Source organism: Cherax quadricarinatus, chromosome 8 (assembly GCF_038502225.1).
Source record: "Cherax quadricarinatus isolate ZL_2023a chromosome 8, ASM3850222v1, whole genome shotgun sequence".
Taxonomy (NCBI): Eukaryota; Metazoa; Arthropoda; class Malacostraca; order Decapoda; family Parastacidae; genus Cherax; species Cherax quadricarinatus.
The window spans coordinates 46,024,221-46,044,561 of record NC_091299.1 but is presented as its reverse complement, the minus strand read 5'-3'; the positions used below and the strand labels follow the sequence as shown (position 1 = coordinate 46,044,561).

Here is a 20,341-nt window from a genome sequence, read left to right as displayed (position 1 = left end):
TACTTTGCAGAAACAAGCACCAAAAACAGTGATAATATGGATAATAGAGAATGTACCGAATGTATCCTTAGATGTGCGCACACTGGCTGGCTTGTAAACACTGGACACGTCTCGTACGAATCATATCGCATACCGAGTTTTGTATCGGGAAGCGAGGCAAATTTTTTTCGATCAAATGCATCGGCTACTGGATTTATCGGATACCGATAGCATCGGGAACTGGGGGTCCACTGTACTTGCAACATCTGCCACATTGCTCCCCTATCCACTCTGTCATATGCCTTTTCTAAATCCATAAATGCAATAAAAACTTCCCTACCTTTATCTAAATACGTACTGTTCACATATATGCTTTAATGTAAACACTTGATCTACACATCCCTTACCCACTCTAAAACCTCCTTGCCCATCTGCAATACTACATTCTGTCTTACCTCTAATTCTTTCAATAATAACCCTACCATACACTTTTCCTGGTGTACTCAGTAAACTTATTCCTCTATAATTTTTACAATCTCTTTTGTCCCCCTTCCATTTATATGAAGGGACTATACATGCTCTCTGCCAATCCCTAGGTACCTTCCTCTCTTTCATACATTTATTAAACAAAAATACCAACCACTCCAACACTATATATCCCCCTGCATTTAACATTTCTGTCACGAACCCTTCAGATCCAGCTGCTTTACCCCCTTTCATTCTACATAATGCCTCACGCACCTCCCCCACACTCACATCCTGCTCTTCTTCACTCCTAAAAGATGGTATACCTCCCTGGCCAGTGCATGAAATTACTGCCTACCTTTCTTCGTTGACATTTAAAAGTTCCTCAAAATATTCTCGCCATCTACCCAATACCTCCATCTCTCCATCAACTAACTCCCCTACTCTGTTTTTAACTGACAAATCCATTCGTTCCCTAGGCTTTCTTAACTTGTGTAACTCACTCCAAATTTTTTTCTTATTTTCATTAAAATTTCTTGACAGTGCCTCTCCCACTCTATCATCTGCTCTCCTTCTGCACTCCCTCACTCTCTTCACCTTTCTTTTACTCTCCATATACTCTAATCTTCTTATAACACTCCTTTGTAAAAACCTCTCATAAGCTACCTTTTCTCTTTTATCACACCCTTTACTTCATCATTCCACCAATCACTCCTCTTTCCTCCTGCACCCACCCTCCTTTAAAAACAAACTTCTGCTCCACATTCTAATACTGCATTTTTAATACTATTCCAACCCTGTTCAACCCCCCGCCCCCCCGCTACTCATACTTGCACCAGCCCACCTTTCTGCCAACAGTTGCTTATATTTCACCCGAACTTCCTCCTCCCTTAGTTTATACACTCTCACCTCCCTCTTGTTGTTGCCATTTTCCTCTTGTCCCATCTACCTCTTACTCTAACTGTAGCTACAACTAAATAATGATCCGATATATCAGTTGCCCCTCTATAAGTGTGTACATCCTGGAGCCTACCCATCAACCTTTTATCCACCAATACATAATCTAACAAACTACTTTCATTACGTGCTATATCATACCTTGTATATTTATTTATCCTCTTTTTCATAAAATATGTATTACTTGGGTGGTAAATGCAGCAGCGAGGAGACGGTTGGAGGCAGTGGAGATGTCCTGTCTAAGGGCAATGTGTGGTGTAAATATTATGCAGAAAATTTGGAGTGTGGAAATTAGGAGAAGGTGTGGAGTTAATAAAAGTATTAATCAGAGGGCAGGAGAGGGGTTGTTGAGGTGGTTTGGTCATTTAGAGAGAATGGATCAAAGTAGAATGACATGGAAAGCATATAAATCTATAGGGGAAGGAAAGAGGGGTAGGGGTCGTCCTCGAAAGGGTTGGAAAGAGGGGGTAAAGGAGGTTTTGTGGGCGGGGGGCTTGGACTTCCAGCAAGCGTGTATGAGCGTGTTAGATAGGAGTGAATGGAGACGAATGATACTTGGGACCTGACGATCTGTTGGAGTGTGAGCAGGGTAATATTTAGTGAAGGGATTCAGGGAAACCGGTTATTTTCATATAGTCGGACTTGAGTCCTGGAAATGGGAAGTACAATGCCTGCACTTTAAAGGAGGGGTTTGGGATATTGGCAGTTTGGAGGGATATGTTGTGTATCTTTATACGTATATGCTTCTAAGCTGTTGTATTCTGAGCACCTCTGCAAAAGCAGTGATAATGTGTGAGTGTGGTGAAAGTGTTGAATGATGATGAAAGTACAGTGGACCCCCGCATAACGGACGCCTTGCATAGCGGACAATCCGCATAGCGGACGCTTTGATCGCTCAAATTTTGCCCCGCATAGCGCCCAAAAACCCGCTCAGCGGCCTTCGTCCGAGACGCGTCCAATGTGCGGCCTGAGCCACGCTCACATGTTCCGCGGGTGGCATTGTTTACCAGCCAGCCTCCGCGGTAACATCCAAGCATACAATCGGAACATTTTGTATTATTACAGTGATTTTGGTGATTTTTTTCTGGAAAATAAGTGACCATGGGCCCCAAGAAAGCTTCTAGTGCCAACCCTACAGCAATAAGGGTGAGAATTACTATGGAGATGAAGAAAAAGATCATTGATAAGTATGAAAGTGGAGTGCGTGTCTCCGAGCTGGCCAGGTTGTATAATAAACCCCAATCAACCATCGCTACTATTGGTGGTACAGCTGCTGCTGCTGCTGTATCACCGTCAGCTGCTGCTGCACTGTCAGCTGCTGCTGCTGTACCACCGTCAGCTGCTCCTGCTGCTGTAGTACCGTCTGCTGCTGCTGTAGCATCATCTGCTGCTGCTGTAGCATCGTCTGCTGCTGCTGTAGCATCGTCTGTTGCTGCTGTAGCATCGTCTGTTGCTGCTGTACCACCGTCAGCTGCTGCTGCTGCTGTAGCATCGTCTGCTGCTGCTGCTGCTGTAGCATCGTCTGCTGCTGCTGTAACATCGTCAGTTGCTGCTGTAGCATCGTCTGCTGCTGCTGTAGCATCGTCTGTTGCTGCTGTAGCATCGTCTGCTGCTGCTGCTGCTGTAGCATCGTCTGCTGCTGCTGTAACATCGTCAGCTGCTGCTGCTGCTGCTGTAGCACCGTTGTTGGTGTGGCTTATTGAGAATACCAAGAAACAATTAACCCCAGAGGATTTGCCACCCAGGATAGCCCAAAAAAGTCAGTGTCATCGAAGACTGTCTAACTTATTTCCATTGGGGTCCTTAATCTTGTCTCCCAGGATGCAACCCACACCAGTCGACTAACACCCAGGTGAACAGGGAAAATGCCTGGAACTAGTGCTCATATTGGTGAATTTAGAGCCAGCAAAGGTTGGTTTGAGAGATTTAAGAATCGTAGTGACATACACAGTGTGATAAGGCCTGTTCTGGAAGAAAATACCAAACAGGACCTACAGTACTCAGGAGGAAAAGGCACTCCCAGGACACAGTGTCTCATCAGTCATTGCTGCATCTTCAATAAAGGTTATTTTTTTTATTATCACACCGGCCGATTCCCACCAAGGCAGGGTGGCCCGAAAAAGAAAAACTTTCACCATCATTCACTCCATCACTGTCTTGCCAGAAGGGTGCTTTACACTACAGTTTTTAAACTGCAACATTAACACCCCTCCTTCAGAGTGTCATTTATTCTTCATTTAGTAGAGTAGTACATGCACAATATATATTGTGCATGTACTACTCTACTATTGTGCATGTATCCTTCTCTTTGTGTGTAGGAAAATGTATATTTCATGTGGTAAAATTTTTTTTTTCAAACTTTTGGGTGTCTTGCACGGATTAATTTGATTTCCATTATTTCTTATGGGGAAAATTCATTCACATAGCGAACATTTCGCATAACAGCCAGCCCTCTTGCACGGATTAAGGTCGCTATGCGGGGGTCCACTGTATTTTCTTTTTGGGGATTTTCTTTCTTTTTTGGGTCACCCTGCCTCGGTGGGAGACGACCGACTTGTTGAAAAAAAAAAAATGTATTACTTATTACCAAACCTCTTTCTACACATAGCTCAATTAAAGGCTCCCCATTTTCATTTACCCCTGGCACCCCAAATTTACCTACTACTCCCTCCACAACATTTTTACCCACTTTAGCATTGAAATTCCCAACCACAAGTACTCTCACATTTGGTTCAAAACTCCCCAAGCATTCACTCAACATTTCCCAAAATCTCTCTTTCTCCTCTACACTTCTCTCTTCTCCAGGTGCATATACGCTTACTATAACCCACTTTTCACATCCAACCTTTATTTTACTCCACATAATCCTTGAATTAATACATTTATAGTCCCTCTTTTCCTGCCATAGCTTATCCTTCAACATTATTGCTTCTCCTCCTTTAGCTCTAACTCTATTTGAAACCCCTGACCTAATCCCATTTATTCCTCTCCACCAAAACTCTCCCACCCCCTTCAGCTTTGTTTCACTTAAAAAAGCCAGGACATCCAACTTCTTCTCATTCATAACATCCGCAATCATCTCTGTCTTATCATTCACACAACATCCACGCATATTCAGACATCCCACTTTGACAAATTTCTTCTTCTTATTCTTTTTAGTAATTATTACAGGAATAGGGGTTACTAGCCCACTGTTCCCAGCATTTTAGTTGACTTTTACAACATGCATGGTTTACGGAGGAAAGATTCTTATTCCATTTCCCCATGGATATAAAAGGAAAAATAATAAGAACAAGAACTATTAAGATAAAATGAAAGAAAACTCAGATGAGTGTGTATAAATAAACGTGTACATGTATGCGTAGTGTGATCTATGTGTAAGTAGAAGTAGCAAGACGTACCTGTAATCTTGCATATTTATGAGACAGACAAAAGACACCAGCAATCCTATCATCATGTAAAACAATTACAGGCTTTCGTTTTATACTCACTTGGCAGGACGGCAGTACCTCCCAGGGTGGTTGCTGTCTACCAGCCTACTACTACATGAGGGAGATTAAAATCTCCAAGGAGTAAAATATTACACAATACACAAATAACCCGCACATAAAAGAGAGAAGCTTACGACGATGTTTCAGTCCGACTTGGACCATTTACAAAGTGTGGGATTTTCTAGCCTATCCAGATAGCTATCTATCTTATTGTAGCAGTTAAGTTCAGCAATAAAGTGTATCAAGTATATTAAGCGATTAATAGAACAAGGATGACATGAAACTAACTTCCACCACTCTCAAGCTCTGCCAGCATCTGCTCCAAGGTAAGTGTGTACTATATTGTAGTATAATATAGTACACACTTACTATATTATATAATATAGTACACACTTACCTTGGAGCAGATGCTAGCAGAGCTTGAGAGTGGTGGAAGTTAGTTTCATGTCATCCTTGTTCTATTAATCGCTTAATATACTTGATACACTTTATTGCTGAACTTAACTGCTACAATTGTTTTTTTATTTTTTGTTCACTTTACTTTTCACTGATTTACTTGCTACGCTCATAATTAGTATCATACATATCGTAGAAGTATTACACTGGTACTGCCTTACCACACCTACCTTGTGTTTATCTATGATTTCATGCTTTAATTCCATAGATGATTCATCCTCTTTTTCTTATCAGTACTGTTCTTTGCACTTACTTTCTTATGACCCATGGTTAGAAACAAGAATTTTGGCAACATAACTGCAGAAAATGGAAGGAAATCATGACAATATCTCCTCCCAGGCCAAGGTACACATGTAGTTACCAATGTTTTGTTGATAGTGGCACCAACTACTGGCAGCCTTCTAAAGTTTCTCTATACTGTTATTACATATTATTATTATTATTACTATTATATTGTATTATTATTATTATTGGTATAATTATTATTATTATTTTTAGTATATACATATTATTATAATAAATATTATTAGTAGTAGTACATACGTATTATAATAATAATAATTATTATTATTAATTTAGAGAACTGGAGCACAGATCCAATTCCCTAGATCAAGAGCCCTTCACCAAGGAACCTTCCTTGAGAGGGAAGTTCGCATCCTGAAATTTCATTTGTATCCAGAAGTAAAAATTGACCGAGTGACTGTTCGTATCATGTTACTTTCCCCATGCATATTGTACTCAACACATTTCCTTTTGACTGACACTGCACCTGCTAATTCCTATTTGCATTCCTCTACTTTCTTCAAAGTTATCTGCTAGTTGTATTCTGGCAAAACTTTTGAATTTTTGTTAGACAACTCGCAACTTTATTTAGCATTTTCATTGTTTGATGCAAGCCAAGTTGAGGTATCGAATATATCATGTACTGGTGACCTTCATGAGAGGGAAAAAAACAGAGCAGTTTCCCTTGAATTCTTCTGTTAATGATGCATACATATCTGTCTGCTTCAGAAACAAGTATGCTACACTTAGGCTATTTAAAGCAGGTAATGAGACTGTGAAATCAAGAGATAATGATACTGGTTGTCACTGCTTGCAATGTAACTTGATGATTTTTCTGCCTCACTGTCTCAGCCAGGCCTGAGGGGAGACATTCTTGTTGACTGCCTGGTCAGCCAGACTGTTTCTGCTAGAAACCTGCAGGCATACATAGCCATCATAAGCTGGCTGATCAAATACTTGTAACAGGTAGTATACACTAGATGCCTAGCTATCCTAAAAGTCCTACATAACTCATTTATAATTCATTTACTTCCTTTTATACCTTAAAACTTACCAATTACATCACAGACTTTGGACAAGATTCTTGTAGACTGTAAAGAACACTGTGATTGGTGCTGCTGGTCTACCAACAATTTTTGGACACCATATGCAACACTGTTACGTACTGCATCACAATCATCCTGCAGTAGTGTTACCACTGACTCATACACTTCAAGTATGGTACCCTCTGAAGGAAAGAAATATATTATTAGGCACTGATATATGTCACTGTGGTAGGGTGACCCCCCCCCCAAAAAAAAAAAGAGGAAACATTTACCACCATTCATTCAACTGCTGTCTTGTCAGAAGAATGAAGACATCCGAACAGCAACATCTTTATCCCTTCTTCATGAATAAACAGAAGAATGGATGGGTATTAAAACCATGATCTATGTGTGTGGCAAGCCCAATACTGTACAATTCAGCAACAGATTTTACAACCAGTACTTCTGTAACATTGTTGTATCAGCTGCCACCAACTCTTACATTACTGTCTCATTCCACATCCCCAGTGACACTATTATTTTTAATATAGGGTATTCCTTCTTACTGTCAAAAAACAGTATCAAATGTTTAGTGATTTAAGGCAATCTTAAAATGAATGTAAGGGATTTATACACACGATAATGTGAATTAAGGTCAATCACGGGGCCAAGGACACTGAAAATATTGACAGAAAAATAATAGAATAGATAGCAAGATTGACAGAAAGTCACTCCCATGACAACCTATGAGTAAATGTGAGTAGTCACCACCAGTAATTTGGGAACACGTGAATAGCAGACAGGACAGGATGTGATGAGGTATATTAGGTGGAAACACTAAGCAATCAAATAGCTGCTAATAATAAAAGCTACTCTGCACGAAGCACCTCTCCACCACATTTGTTGGATATGACTGCCAGCCAATGTGAAGTGGAAGGACATAGTCATACAAGAAACAGTCGTACAATATTTAAAGGAGAATTTGTTAGATAAATGTTACCTTCAAAACACAGTACACACAAGTATAACAACAGCTTCTCAAGAGCACTTACCTGATATACTTGGATGAGAAGAAAAGAAAGGCATTATGCTTGATATTCCTTCAGCAACCATCAAACGAGAATCACTGCTATGTTCACTTGTTGAATAACTAAGAGCTGCCTCCAGCCATTGGTTTAAGGCATGTTTGAAGTCAACGACTGGTTTCTAATAGAATAAAAACTGTGTAAGACTTAAGTAGAGTATAAAGTTCATATAGAGGTATTCATAGCAAGTTTACAAGTACAGGCAGGACCTGCTTATACAGCAGGTTAGGTTCCAGGCCACTGTTGTAAAGTGAAAACCACTGTAAAGTGAGTCATAGTCTTTTTTCACTTTCAGTACATATAAAAGCCTGATAACATGTTTACACTATCACATATTAAGTGAGCAATATAGCTAGGTCAAAAAATGCATATACACAGTACACACGTTACTTAAAATATTTTCATCCTTAGCTTACAATGAGTGGTGAATATATTTTGTAGGAAGTCTGAATAATAGAAAAATAGGTATAACTGAAAACTGCTGTATTAGCAAAATGCTGTGAAGTGCTGTAAACTGTGGCCTGCCTGTGCAGGTTTCTCTTGCTCTATTTGGGTTCAATGTATGTAAATTTGCTCTTGTGCAATAGTCCTTGGCTATCACTAATTCTATAAATTTAGCATACATTCACTGTATGTGATCAGTGCAATTTGCAAAGTACAGTGGACCCTTGGGTAACAATTTTAATCTGTTCCAGAGAGTTTGTTCCTTAACCCTTTGTCGGGCATATGGCCATAAAATTAGAAATTCAAACAGAACTCCCTAGAGTGGATAGAGTATCTCAATATAAGTTAAATGAGGCCATATAAATGGAATTCTGATGGTTAGTTTTCAAGCAATTGCTAATCTTCAAAAGTCAAAAATTTTTGCAAACTTGCAATTGTTAATAAAACACCCAATAACTATTTTTTAAATTTATTATACAAACAGACAATATAAAAAACATAAATGGAATTTGTATCAAAACATTTTGTAAGTATTAGAAAAATATAAAAATGAAACAAATAGCAACATGGACACATTGCAAAGGGATAAAACTTTCAAGTCCCATATTCCTGAGATTCATGAGGAGCAATTATTCTATAATGCTAATTGATAGTTCATGTTCATATGCCGGCAAAGGATAATTTTGGAGGTCAACCTGGGACCAATGAAATTGACCTTGAAGAGCAATATCATCATAAATATGTTCCTCATTAGGGTACTCCTCGATCATAATACCTTTCTTTTTCTTCACTAATTTCTGCTTTTTGGTTGGCCTTTCTTCCTCCTCATCACTTGACACCTCTGCTTCCGGTGGCAAGTATTCATCCAGCAATTCTGATTCATCTACCTCTGGTTCTGAGTCACTGTCCTCCAAAATGCAGACATATTTTGACCTGGTGCTGGAGAGCTCCCCATAAAACAATTTCTCATTGATCTGGAAGGACAATAAAAACCTTCTGTATAGATCTAGACCATTACAGAATTCATATATGCAAAAGAAATTTTTTATAAATATTTATTTTACTGAAAGTGAACTATGTCACTAAAAGGGCAGCAAAGAAAATTTTTGCGCTTCCTTTGTTGCACTTTTTTCAACTGCATGCTACACTCACATTATGCTTCACATGGACTTTATGTATATATCAAAATATGCCTAAACAATCCATCTATGGACTAAACACAACAATCAGTACTTACCAACATTGTAGAGGGTAAAATCCAAGAATATTAGTGACACTGGATGGAAAAAACCCATTCTGGGCAACGCCTAGCCACACGTGTTTATATTTTGTTCTCTCAACCAATGGGAAGCCGCCAAGTGCCATCACCACTTAGCTGAAGCAACTCAGGGAAGCCTTGTGATTGGTTAGAATTAAAGAACGGGAATCCAGATGCGTGGCACGTGTAGGATGACACGCGCAAACTTGCACGTGTTTAAGCTAGAAAATTTTTGAGGCTGCGCAACAAAGGGTTAACCGATTTTATCATTATCCGATTTAGTTTTCCCCATAAGAAATAATGGAAATCCAATTAATCCGTTCCAGATACCCAAAAGTATTTAAAAAAAAAATTTCACATGAAATATACATTTTCCTACACAGAAAACAATGAGACATGAAGAATATTTTTTTTTTTTTCAACAAACCGGCCGTATCCCACCGAGGCAGGGTGGCCCAAAAAGAAAAACAAAAAGTTTCTCTTTTTAAATTTAATAATTTATACAGGAGAAGGGGTTACTAGCCCCTTCCTCCCAGCATTTTAGTCGCCTCTTACGACACGCATGGCTTACGGAGGAAGAATTCTGCTCCACTTCCCCATGGAGATGAAGAAATAAATACATGAATAAATGACACTTACCTTTATTGAACATTTATTGATGAGTAATGAGATGGGAGGAGGGGAGATGATGGAGGTGTATTATTGTTTGGAAGGGAAATCTTCCATAAGGACTTTAGGTAGCAAGTCCTTTTCCTCATGAGTAATGTACGTCCTGTTTGGCATTTTCTTCCAAAACAGGCCTGTTTTGTCACAATTGAACACTTGTTGGGGTTTTAATTTTTCAGCCTCTATGTACCCCTTTAAGTCCTGCACATATTTTTCAGCCGCTTTTTAGTCAGAACTGGCAGCCTCACCATGCCTTATCACACTGTGTATGCCACTACAATTCTTAAATCTCTCAAACCAACCTTTGCTGGCATTAAATTCAGCACTAGCTCCAGGCATTTTCTTAATGAGATCCGCATGCAACTGCCTTGCCTTTTCACATATGACTGACCTTGAAACACTCTCCTGATAATTGTTTGTCATTGATCCACACCAATAACAGTCTCTCCACATCTTTGAGTATATTTGCGATCTCTGTTTTGTAAGCATACTTGCACCTTTTGCAACAACAGCTTCCTTGATTGCCTTTCTGTTGGCCAAGATAGTAGTGATGGTTAACTGGGGTTTGTTATACAACCGGACCAGCTCGGAGGCATGCACTCCACTTTCATACTTTGTGATTCTCTCTTTCTTCAATTCGATAGTATTTCTCACCCTTTTTACCACAGGGTTGGCACTAGAAGTTTTCTTTGGGCCCATGGTGGCTTATTTAGCAGTTATAAGCAGTAAAAACAATGGAATAAAAAATGTATCGCATGTATGCGTAGAACCATCCACCCTGGCTTGTAAACAATGGTACACTGGCTGTACTTAGTGGTCAGGCAGCCGCGGGCAGCCAAGGCCCCATGTGGACATGTTCGGGCCGAATGTCCCTAACCGAGTTTTTCATCGTTGGTCGAGCCAATATTTTTACGCAAAGACGCATCGATATCCGATTTTATCGCTATCTGATGGCATTGTTACCCAAGGATCCACTGTACTGAAGTTTCTTATTTTATAGAATCAAGTGTGTATGGTCTGACGGAGCTTAGTACATGTGCCTGGAATGTATCTACAAGATAAATTGAGGAATACCTCTTATCAACAATATCATAATGTAGGTTTCCTTTACTTTAAGAAGATTTTCATGCAAATCCACTTTGTGAATTCGGACAAAGTTATATACAGCAACTCTATATCTATGAAAAATTCACTGTATGCATTAAAAATTCATTCTTATGTAATCAGAGAGGGTAGCTGGTGCTCACTATTTGCTCTTATGTGACCACCCAGGCTGAATACCATGTGGTACATAAACAATATCTCTTCGTCTATCATGCTAAACTGGTTGATATTAAAATTTATAAGAAACACTACTTAATAGAAAAGCAGATTTGGGCATGGTATGTCTGATGAGTTCATTTTAACCCTTAAACTGTCCAAATGTAGATCTACGTTCACTCGTGTGGTGCTCCGAATATTTTGAAAAATGAAAAAATTATTTTTTTCTTTTAAAATGAAGAGCACATTTTTCTATGTGTTATAAGATAAAAAAATTTTTTAGGGTCAGTACTTACTGAGATATAAGACCATGAAGTTGGCTCTGGATGCTCACCTGTCAGCAACATTGACTCCTTCCGCTTGCAGAAGAGTTGCCGATATACCTTTTTTCTCATTTTATTTTAATTTTATTTAATTTAATTTATGTTCTGATAATTACAATTTATAATAGTTCTTGTAATTTCATAGCCAATCTTTGTTCTGACACTAATATTAGGTACTGAAATAGTGCTCAATTAGTCACAGTCACATTGACAGGTGAACATTTACACCTGCCTGGGTTATTTACTATTGTCTAGAAATATATACAGAGTATTTATAGGTTCCAGCAATGTATTAGATAACCTGGCATATATCTTGAAGCATGTTGTTATAAAAGGCATATCTATGCTGTTGACAGCCTAGTGACATTTAATAAATGCCCACTGCTGCAGCTAACCCTCGCTGTATTTGTTATCACTGTTACACACAAACATGTCTTGTCTCTCTGTCTATTTCTCTGCCTGTCTGTCTGTCTATCTGCCTGTCTGTCTGTCTGTCTGTCTGCCCATCTATCTGTCTATCTGTATCTGTCTGTCTATCTGCCTGCCTGTTTGTCTGTCTGTCTCTGCTTATCTGACTTTCTGTCTGCCTGGAGTACATGTATATCACACTCCTTGAAGAATCGTGTTATGACATCTATTATCAGCTCGGTGACATTTGATAGATGAGTGCTCGGGGGAACCCTGGCTTTATTTGTTTTCACTGATACACACAAAGATGCTTCTGTCTATCTGTCTATCTTTGCCTGGAATTTTTGGATTATCCTAGGTAACTTACACCATGTATAATAACTGTACTTACGTGTACTTTGAGACAGAGATATAGATAGACAGAGATATAGATAGACAAATATATAGATAGACAGGGATATAGATAGACAGAGATATAGACAGACAGAGATAAAGACAGAAAGATAGCCAGAGACAGCCAAAGCAAGACAGCCGGTCAGCCTGCTGAATACATAACATAAGAAAGAAGGAACACTGCAGCAGGCCTACTGGCTATTGCAAGGCAGGTACATGTCACCCTCTCCCCCCTGGCTTAGACCAATGACCAACCTAGTCAGGTCACGTCAATTGAAGGAAGGAGCATGACATCAGACCTAGTAGCACAAGCTAGTCAGGTTCAACTCACACCCACCCACACCCACTCATGTATTTATCTAACCTATTTTTACTTTACTCTTAAAATGGGAGTGTTAATATGACATGACATCAGTGAATCCCTGGTGTTTGCTAAGCTATTTGCTCTAGCTGGTGCTCAATTGAACTGGTGCTCCCACAAGGTACTAAGTGCTCCCAGATTTTTTTAATAGTTCGCACACTGAGTGCACAGACCCATTCTTTCATGTCTAGGTGACTCAAGCCTACTGTGCCAAATTTGAAGGAATGAAAAATAAAACATTGATCTACGTTCGGAGCGCTACGCTTGCAAAAACTAGGCCCTCTTCTCTTTCTCATATACATAAATGACCTACCAAATGCATCGCAACTACTCAAACCCACACTATTTGCAGATGACACTACATACATCTTCTCTCACCTGAGCCCAGTCACGCTAGCCAATACTGTAAACACAGAATTACAGAAAATATCTACCTGGATGAGGACTAACAAACTTACTCTAAACATTGACAAAACCTACTTCATTCAGTTTGGTAACAGAGCTACAGACGTCCCTCTTAACATAATGATTAATGGATCACTTATCACAAAACTCACAGAGGGAAAATTCTTAGGAATCCACCTTGATAATAGGCTCAAATTTCAAACACATATACAACAAATTTCCCAAAAAATTTTCAAGACCGTAGGCATACTATCGAAGATACGGTACTATGTTCCACAATCAGCCCTCCTGACCCTATATCACTCACTTATTTACCCCTATCTCACCTATGGAATTTGTGCAGGGGGCTCAACAACAATAAACCATCTCAGACCATTAATTACCCAACAAAAGGCTGCAGTCAGAATGATAACAAATTCCCACTACAGGCAGCACACTCCACCAATATTCAAAACACTAAACCTACTCACCATTCAAAAAACATCCATACTTATTACTGCACCTACTACATACATAGAACACTTAACTCTGATATAAACCCTCCCCTCAAACGTCTCCTTACCAACCTCAACAGAACACATGACCATAACACAAGGCACAGATCACTCTTTGATGTTCCTCACACTATGCAAAAACTCAATGCACATAAAAGGCCCTAAATTCTGGAATTCACTACCTGTGAATATAAAAGAAACACTGTCTGTTTATAAATTCAAGTCTCTTCTCAAAAATCACTTACTCACCCACAACTAAATAAATACTGAATAATTGTATCACATAAATTGTATCTCATAAATGTTTCTCATTATTGTATCTCATGTCTAACCTGTGACCCAATCAAACTTTCTTATTTTTTTAATTACATTACCTAACAGAATACTCCATTCTACTGAATACTCAGCAACTCAGTAAATGACCATATGACCTGTCTTTGTAATACTCATTTGTGCTAAATTGTTATCTGTTTACAATAATGTTTTTACCACTGAATATATCATTGCTTAGTTAATCTTAAGTTAATTAAGCCTGCCCATAATGCTTTGCATACAAGGGGCTTTGACATGTTGCACTTTAATAACTGTATTCCTTTGTACTTCTCTGTATCATGTTCAAATAAATAAATAAATAAATTAAATAAATAAATAAATAAAAATGTAGATCTACATTTGGACAGTTTAAGGGTTAAACAAAATCCTTTGAATGGTTTTCAGTTTAAAGAAAAAATGAGCAGAAAGAAAATTTAGGTGTGTTAAATTCAGTGAGGTTTATTCTGAATGAAATCGTATGGCGGATTTTCGGTTTAGGTGTCTTGTGCCAGGTCAAAATAATATAGACACCCAGCCAGATGAAGTTAGATCTTCAAGAAGAAACCCAAATTCCTCAGGCATGTGCCAGATCAACCAGGCTGTGGTAGATACAGACTGACAGCAGCAACAGCCTGTTTGACCAGCCTAGAACCAAACAAGTCTGGCTGAGGGTTGGGCTGCAGGAGTAGAAAAACTCTTGAAACCCACATGTAAGTTGGGTTGCTTCTACACAAACTTGGGACTAAGAGCTGAGAAAAAGAGGAAAGAGTATGTATTCACATATTTTTAAAAAAATCATATGAAAAGTCCATAAAAATATATATTATTATTGAGTGATGGTGGAGAGAGTAGGGAGGGTAAAGAGGAGGTACTACAGTCCTGCCAAGTGAGTGTAAAATGAAACCCTATAATTGTTTTACATGATGGTAAGATTGCTGGTGTTTTTTGTTTGTCTCATAAATATGCAAGATTACAGGTATGTCTTGCTACTTTTACTTACACTTAGGTCACACTACACATACATGTACAAGTTTATTTATACACACTCATTTGAGTTTTCTTTGATTTTATCTTAATAGTTCTTCTTATTATTTTTCCTTTTATATCCATGGGGAAGTGGAATAACAATCTTTCCTCCATAAGCCATGCATGTTGTAAAAGTCAACTAAAATGCCGGGAACAATGGGCTAGTAACCCCTTTTCCTGTAATAATTACTAAAAAGAATAAGAAGAAGAAAACTGTCAAAGTGGGATGTCTGAATGTGCGTGGATGATAAGAAACAGATGATTGTGGATGTTATGAATAAGAAGAAGCTGGATGTCCTGGCTTTAAGTGAAACAAAGCTGAAGGGGATGGGAGAGTTTCAGTGGAGAGGAATAAATGGGATTAGGTCAGGGGTTTCAAATTGAGTAAGAGCGAAAGAAGGAGTAGCAATAATGTTGAAGGATAAGCTATGGAAGGAATAGAGGGACTATAAATGTATTAATTCAAGGATTATGTGGAGTAAAATAAAGGTTGGATGTGAAAAGTGGGTTACAGTAAGCACATATGCACCTGGAGGAGAGAGAGAGATTTTGGGAGAATGTTGAGTGAATGTGTGGAGAGTTTTGAATCAAGTGTGAGAGTACTTGTGGTTGGGGATTTCAATGCTAAAGTGGGTAAAAATGTTGTGGAGGAGTAGTAGGTAAATTTAGGGTGCCAGGGGTAAATGAAAATGGGGAGCCTTTAACCCTTTCAGGGTTTCCAACGTACTAGTACGGCTTACACGCCAGGGTTACTGACGTACTAGTACGTGTAAATTCTAGCACCTTCAAATCTCGCGGGAAAAGGCTGGTAGGCCTAGATGTGAGAGAATGGGTGTGTGTGATCAGTGTGCGTGGTAGAAAAAAATCTGGAACGCAGTGGCGCATTGTGGGAACGCCATTTTAGTAGACCCTGTTCACCATGCCTCACGGTAAGAAACTTCTCACTCCTCGGCGAATTGGGACACTTTTGTTCCCCAGTGACAGTTCTAATACAGATAGAAGTGCCAGTGAAGATGAGGTTCAAGGTTTTGATGAAGTTGTGGCCGAAACTAATGACCATAATACCGGTAATAGTGAAGAAAACCCAGATGACCCTCAGCCTACCACCTACCACCACGTTCAGTTGTACCAGAACCAAAGAGGAAATTCCTATTTTCCCATATCTCGGACTCAGATGTAAGCATTGGTGATGATAGTGATAGTGAATATCAACTACAAGCTCTTGAAAACACTTCCAGTAGTGACAGTGAAGTGGAATATTCTCCAGTGAAGCGTTAGTATATACGACGATATATGCGCTCTGGTAGTGTGCCATTTGCTGTTCCAAGGGGAAGGAGTAGATCTCAGAGTACATCCTGTGGCTGTACAACAGGACCATATAGTGAAAATGAAGATGATAGTGTTGCAACTGGGATGGAAAATGTGCATGGTGATGGTAGTGATGGTGCCGCCATGAGGCACCAGCAGTGGGCCATGCTGCCACCCACGCCACTGCCTCAGCTGATCTACAACAAAGGCCACCATCCCCCACCCACCCACCACACCAGCCTCCACAACCACAACCTCCACAACCACAAACTCCACAAACTCCACAACCACTTGTCAATGTCCAGTACCCACCAGCAGACTGCATCTGGGATTGGCAGGAAGCTGCCAATTTTGTTCCAAATCCCCACCAGTTTGATGAAAGCTAAAGTGGAACACGGCCATCTTGTACACTGGGGAACAATGCCAGTGAACTGGAATGTTTCGAGTTATTCTTTGACGAACCCCTGATGGAAATTATTGTCAGGGAAAGCAACAGATACTTCAATTACACCATGATTTCACCAAAATCACGTCTACACCAGTGGAAGGAGACAACTGTGGCTGAGATGTATCTTTTCTTTGCCACAATAATGCTTAAGCCACATGTGTATAAGTACACTGTGAAATCATACTGGTCAACAGACCGCCTGATTGCAACCCCAGGATTCAGTGATATAATGCGAGTGAATCGATTTGTGCTACTATTACGTATGCTTCACTTCTCAGACAAAACCAGGCCTGACAGAAACGACAGGTTATATAAGATTAGGAATGTGTTTGTGTATCTGAAAGAGAAATTCAATATGTATTTTTATCCCTTCAGGAACCTTGTTATTGACGAGTCTTTGATTCTGTTCAAAGGAAGACTCTTTCAAGCAGTACATACCAAGCAAAGAGGAAACACTTTGGTATAAAGTTGTTTGTGCTTTGTGATTACTACAGTGGTCTTGTATTGGATATTATTGTGTACACTGGAAGTTATACATTGCAAAATACCAGGAAGTTATTGGGCATCTCTGGTGATGTGGGTAGAACAATGATAGAACCATACCTTGGTAAGGGGCATATATTATATACTGATAACTGGTACACAAGCCCCTCACTCAGTGATTTTTTGCGAGTGAACATGACAGATGTGTGTGGCATGGTGCGTGCAAATCGTAAGCATATGCCCAGGTTTGACGCTGGCACTCGTAGAGGTGAGGTGCAGGTGTTTGCTGCCAATGACATCATGGCATTTCGGTGGCATGACAAACAAGATGTCACACTGTTGTCATCAGTTCACCCTAACAAAATGACAAACACTAGCAGGCAGCATAGAGACAGCAATGAACCCATTCAAAAACCCAGAGCTGTGATTGATTACACCCTCAATATGCACTCAGTGGACAAATGTGACATGCAGACTGGGTTTGCTGATTGTGTTTGCAAGAGTTATAAGCGGTACATAAAACTCTTTTTCCATCTTCTGGACATTTCCTTGCTCAATGCTTATAATATGTATAAGATGAGGACCAGAAACAAACCACCATATGGCGAATTTTGTTTGTCTGTCATCAGACAAATAGTATTCAATTACCAAGGAGCAACAAATGCAATAGAGAACCGCCCACTAAATTATCAACAACTACCTTCTCGTCTGAAGCATGGTGATCACTTCCTAATAAAACTGCCTGCTAATGCTTTCAAGAAAAAGGCTCAGAAGAGGTGTTACGTCTGTGCACATACAAAAAAACACCCACAACAATGCAGACACTCGTTTTATGTGTGAAGAGTGTAAAACACCAGTGTGCATGACACCATGTTTCAAAGAGTTCCACAGGCTGCAGAACTTCTAGAAACATTCCCTGTGACTGTATATATGTATATAAAATAAAGAAAAATAGTAATAAATAACATTTTATATTACTTGTATTTAATACATTCTAAAAATTAGTGGTCTAGATGGTTAACTAAACTAAAATAGGGGTAAATAAGAGAGTGATATAGGGCCAGGGTGACTGTGTAAATATACAAGTTTGTGCAGTTATTGTGTAGTAAATAAAGAGAAAAACTTACAAAATAGTGCTCATATGATATAGCACTTCATAATGAAAGTAGTTTATTAGATTAAAAAAAAACTGAAAAAATATTAGACCCTGGATAAAAGATTGATGGGTAGGCTCCAGGATGTACACGTTTATAGAGGGGCAACTGATATATCGGATCATTATTTAGTTGTAGCTACTGTTAGAGTAAGAGGTAGATGGGACAAGAGGAAAATGATAACAACAAGTAAGAGGGAGGTGAAAGTGTATAAACTAAGGGAGGAGGAAGTTTGGGTGAGATATAAGCAAGTATTGGCAAAAAGGTGGACTGGAGCAAATATGAGTAGTGGGAGGGTTGAAGAGGGTTGGAATACTGTAGTTTTAAAAATGCAGTATTAGAATGTGGGGCAGAAGTTTGTGGTTATAGGAGGGTGGGTGCAGGAGGAAAGAGGAGTTATTGGTGGAATGATGAAGTAAAGGGTGTGATAAAAGAGAAAAGGTAGCTTATGAGAGGTTTTTACAAAGCAGAAGTGTTATACGAAGAGTAGAGTATATGGAGAGTAAAAGAAAGGTGAAGAGAGTGGTGAGAGAGTGCAAAAGGAGAGCAGATGATACAGTGGGAGAGGCACTGTCAAGACATTTTAATGAAAATAAGAAAAAAATTTTTAGGGAGTTAAACAAGTTAAGAAAGCCTAGGGAACGAATGGATATGTCAGTTAAAAACAGAGTAGGGGAGTAGTAGATGGGGAGGTGGAGGTATTGGGTAGATGGCGAGAATATTTTGAGAAACTTTTAAATGTCGACGAAGAAAGGGAGGCGGTAATTTCATGCACTGGCCAGGGAGGTATACCATCTTCAGGAGTGAAGAAGAGCAGGATGTGAGTGTGGGGTAGGTGCGTGAGGCATTACGTAGAATGAAAGGGGGTAAAGCAGCTGGAACTGACGGGTTCATGACAGAAATGTTAAATGCAGGGGGGGGGATATAGTGTTGGAGTGGCTGGTATTTTTGTTTAATAAATGTATGAAAGAGGGGAAGGTACCTAGGGATTGGCAGAGAGCATGTATAGTCCCTTTATATAAAGGGAAGGGGGACAAAAGAGACTGTAAAAATTATAAAGGAATAAGTTTACTGAGTATACCAGGAAAAGTGTATGTTAGGGTTATTATTGAAAGAATTAGAGGTAAGACAGAATGTAGGATTGCAGATGAGCAAGGAGGTTTTTAGAGTGGGTAGGGGATGTGTAGATCAAGTGTTTACATTGAAGCATATATGTGAACAGTATTTAGATAAAGGTAGGGACGTTTTTATTGTATTTATGGATTTAGAAAAGGCATATGATAGAGTGGATGGGGGAGCAATCGTGGCAGATGCTTCAAATACAGTGCACCCCCGACTTATGATATTAATTCATTCCAGAAGTCTGTTCGGGTGCTGTTACCGAATGAATTTGTTCCCATAAGGAATATTGTAAATCAGATTAGTCCGTTTCAGACCCACAAAAATACACGTACAAAAGCACTTACAAAAATACACTTACATAATTGTTCAAGTTGGGAGCTGATCGTAAGGTGGGGGTGCACTGTATATGGAATAGGTGGTAAGTTACTAAATGCTGTAAAGAGTTTTTATGAGGATATTGAGGCTCAGGTTAGGGTGTGTAGAAGAGAGGGAGACTACTTCCCGGTAAAAGTAGGTCTTAGACAGGGATGTGTAATGTCACCATGGTTGTTTAATATATTTATAGATCGGGTTCTAAAAGAAGTAAATGCTAGGGTGTTCGGGATAGGGGTGGGATTAAATTATGGGGAATCAGATACAAAATGGGAATTGACACAGTTACTTTTTGCTGATGATACTGTGCTTATGGGAGATTCTAAAGAAAAATTGTAAATGTTACTGGACGAGTTTGGGAGTG

General features: G+C 39.3%; 1 protein-coding gene across 3 annotated transcripts in view; it reads right to left on the bottom strand.

Annotated features, from left to right (window-relative positions):
• LOC128685281 (Thyroid adenoma-associated protein homolog) overlaps positions 1-20,341 on the bottom strand; it is a 113,806-nt gene that overhangs the window by 26,052 nt on the left and 67,413 nt on the right. For 2 of the 3 annotated variants that reach the window (XM_070083050.1, XM_070083051.1), the window contains exons 7-8: positions 7,708-7,861; positions 6,685-6,858 (exon numbers count right to left, since the gene is read on the bottom strand). In XM_070083050.1, coding sequence (XP_069939151.1) covers positions 6,685-6,858; positions 7,708-7,861 — 328 coding nt within the window. Of the gene's footprint in view, positions 1-6,684; positions 6,859-7,707; positions 7,862-8,639; positions 9,159-20,341 lie in introns of those variants that run through there. The other variant, XM_070083052.1, reaches the window with a different exon arrangement.